The sequence below is a fragment of the Vipera berus genome (assembly GCF_964194415.1).
Source record: "Vipera berus genome assembly, chromosome: 2".
Classification (NCBI taxonomy): Eukaryota; Metazoa; Chordata; class Lepidosauria; order Squamata; family Viperidae; genus Vipera; species Vipera berus.
Window position 1 is genome coordinate 246,549,294 of NC_138203.1, and position 1,377 is coordinate 246,550,670.

The 1,377-nt window shown below is 38.1% G+C and overlaps 1 protein-coding gene across 1 annotated transcript; it reads left to right on the forward strand.

The window, feature by feature from the left end:
* Window positions 1-256: 256 nt before the first annotated feature.
* On the forward strand, window positions 257-759 carry LOC308663539 (small ribosomal subunit protein uS9-like). Its single transcript, XM_081320032.1, has one exon. It carries the CDS (start codon window positions 283-285, stop codon window positions 721-723), a length of 441 nt encoding a protein of 146 aa, XP_081176158.1. The 5' UTR covers window positions 257-282; the 3' UTR covers window positions 724-759.
* The last annotated feature ends 618 nt before the right edge of the window (window positions 760-1,377 follow it).

Genomic DNA, 1,377 nt, shown 5'->3' on the forward strand with positions numbered 1-1,377 from the left:
AATAAAGATCTCCTAGCAAGAGATGGGTTACCTCTTTTTTCTTTCTCTCAAATTCTACAAAGTGGGTGTAATGATTATCCATCAAGCCTTGTGCCAGTTTATAGTAGAAGCATTCATAAACTTTCCATGAAAACACCATTACCAACAAAGCTGTAATAGCTTTGTTCCCTATGCCATCTGTCTGGTAAACTCGCAAGATTCGTTTTTCTCGCCATGCACATGTATACATAACCCGAATTAGACTGTTGCTTTTATTTCGCTGCTGCTTTTGCCAAAGGCACCATGCCGGCTAAGGGGCCCCTCCAGAGCGTTCAGGTTTTCGGCAGGAAGAAAACAGCTACTGCAGTTGCTCACTGCAAAAGAGGAAATGGACTTATTAAGGTGAATGGAAGGCCTCTGGAAATGATTGAACCCAGAACTCTCCAATACAAACTGCTTGCACCAGTACTTCTTTTGGGCAAAGAACGCTTTGCAGGACTTGACATAAGAGTCCGTGTGAAGGGTGGCGGTCATGTGGCACAGACATACGCAATTCAGCAATCTATTTCCAAAGCACTGGTGGCTTATTACCAGAAATATGTTGATGTAGCTTCTAAGAAAGAAATAAAGGATAGCCTCATCCAGTATGATAGGACCCTGTTAGTTGCTGATCCTCGACGTTGTGAGTCCAAGAAGTTTGGTGGACCTGGTGCTTGTGCACGTTACCAAAAATCCTATCGTTAAAAGGAAACTTTTTTGTCTATTTGAAACTAGACTGTTGTTTCTCTGTGTCATATAATATATGTGGATATATGCATATTTATTTATTTATTTATTTATTTATTTATTTATTTATTTATTTATTTATTTGTCACATTTATGTAGTGTATATCTGAGGTGGTGACCCTTTGAGAGCTGTATGCAATGAAATTTCATTTTAATGTATGCCGATTAGTGTACATTCAAAGTGACAATAAAGTTATTATTCTATTCTATTTTGCTTGGTACTGACTTCCTCAGAGAGAGTTCAGCTACATTCAGGTTCAATAAGGAAAGTTTTCATCCTTTTGATGACCTCTGATGAAGCATGAGTCAAGCATAGCTCTGATGAGAATCTTTCAACAAATCAGACAACAATCCCCACAGTATAAGAAATCAGAGAGCCCACTAATATATCAATAGCATGATTTCTTTACTGCTGTGAAACCTTTCTATACCTTAAAGGACAGGACTTTGAAATGACAAGAGATCAGGTTCTATGGAATCCAGTACATAGTCATGAAACACTAATTTAAACCATTTCACTAAGCACTGACATATAGCATATTTGCATAATCACCCAGTCATTGTTGTATGAGCAGCTAATGGGGAAATGATCCAAGAACTAGTAGCAATTGC

Bases quoted from the DNA above. Each gene is read 5' to 3' on its own strand.
- LOC308663539 (XM_081320032.1), top strand. From the start codon at position 283: ATGCCGGCTAAGGGGCCCCTCCAGAGCGTTCAGGTTTTCGGCAGGAAG.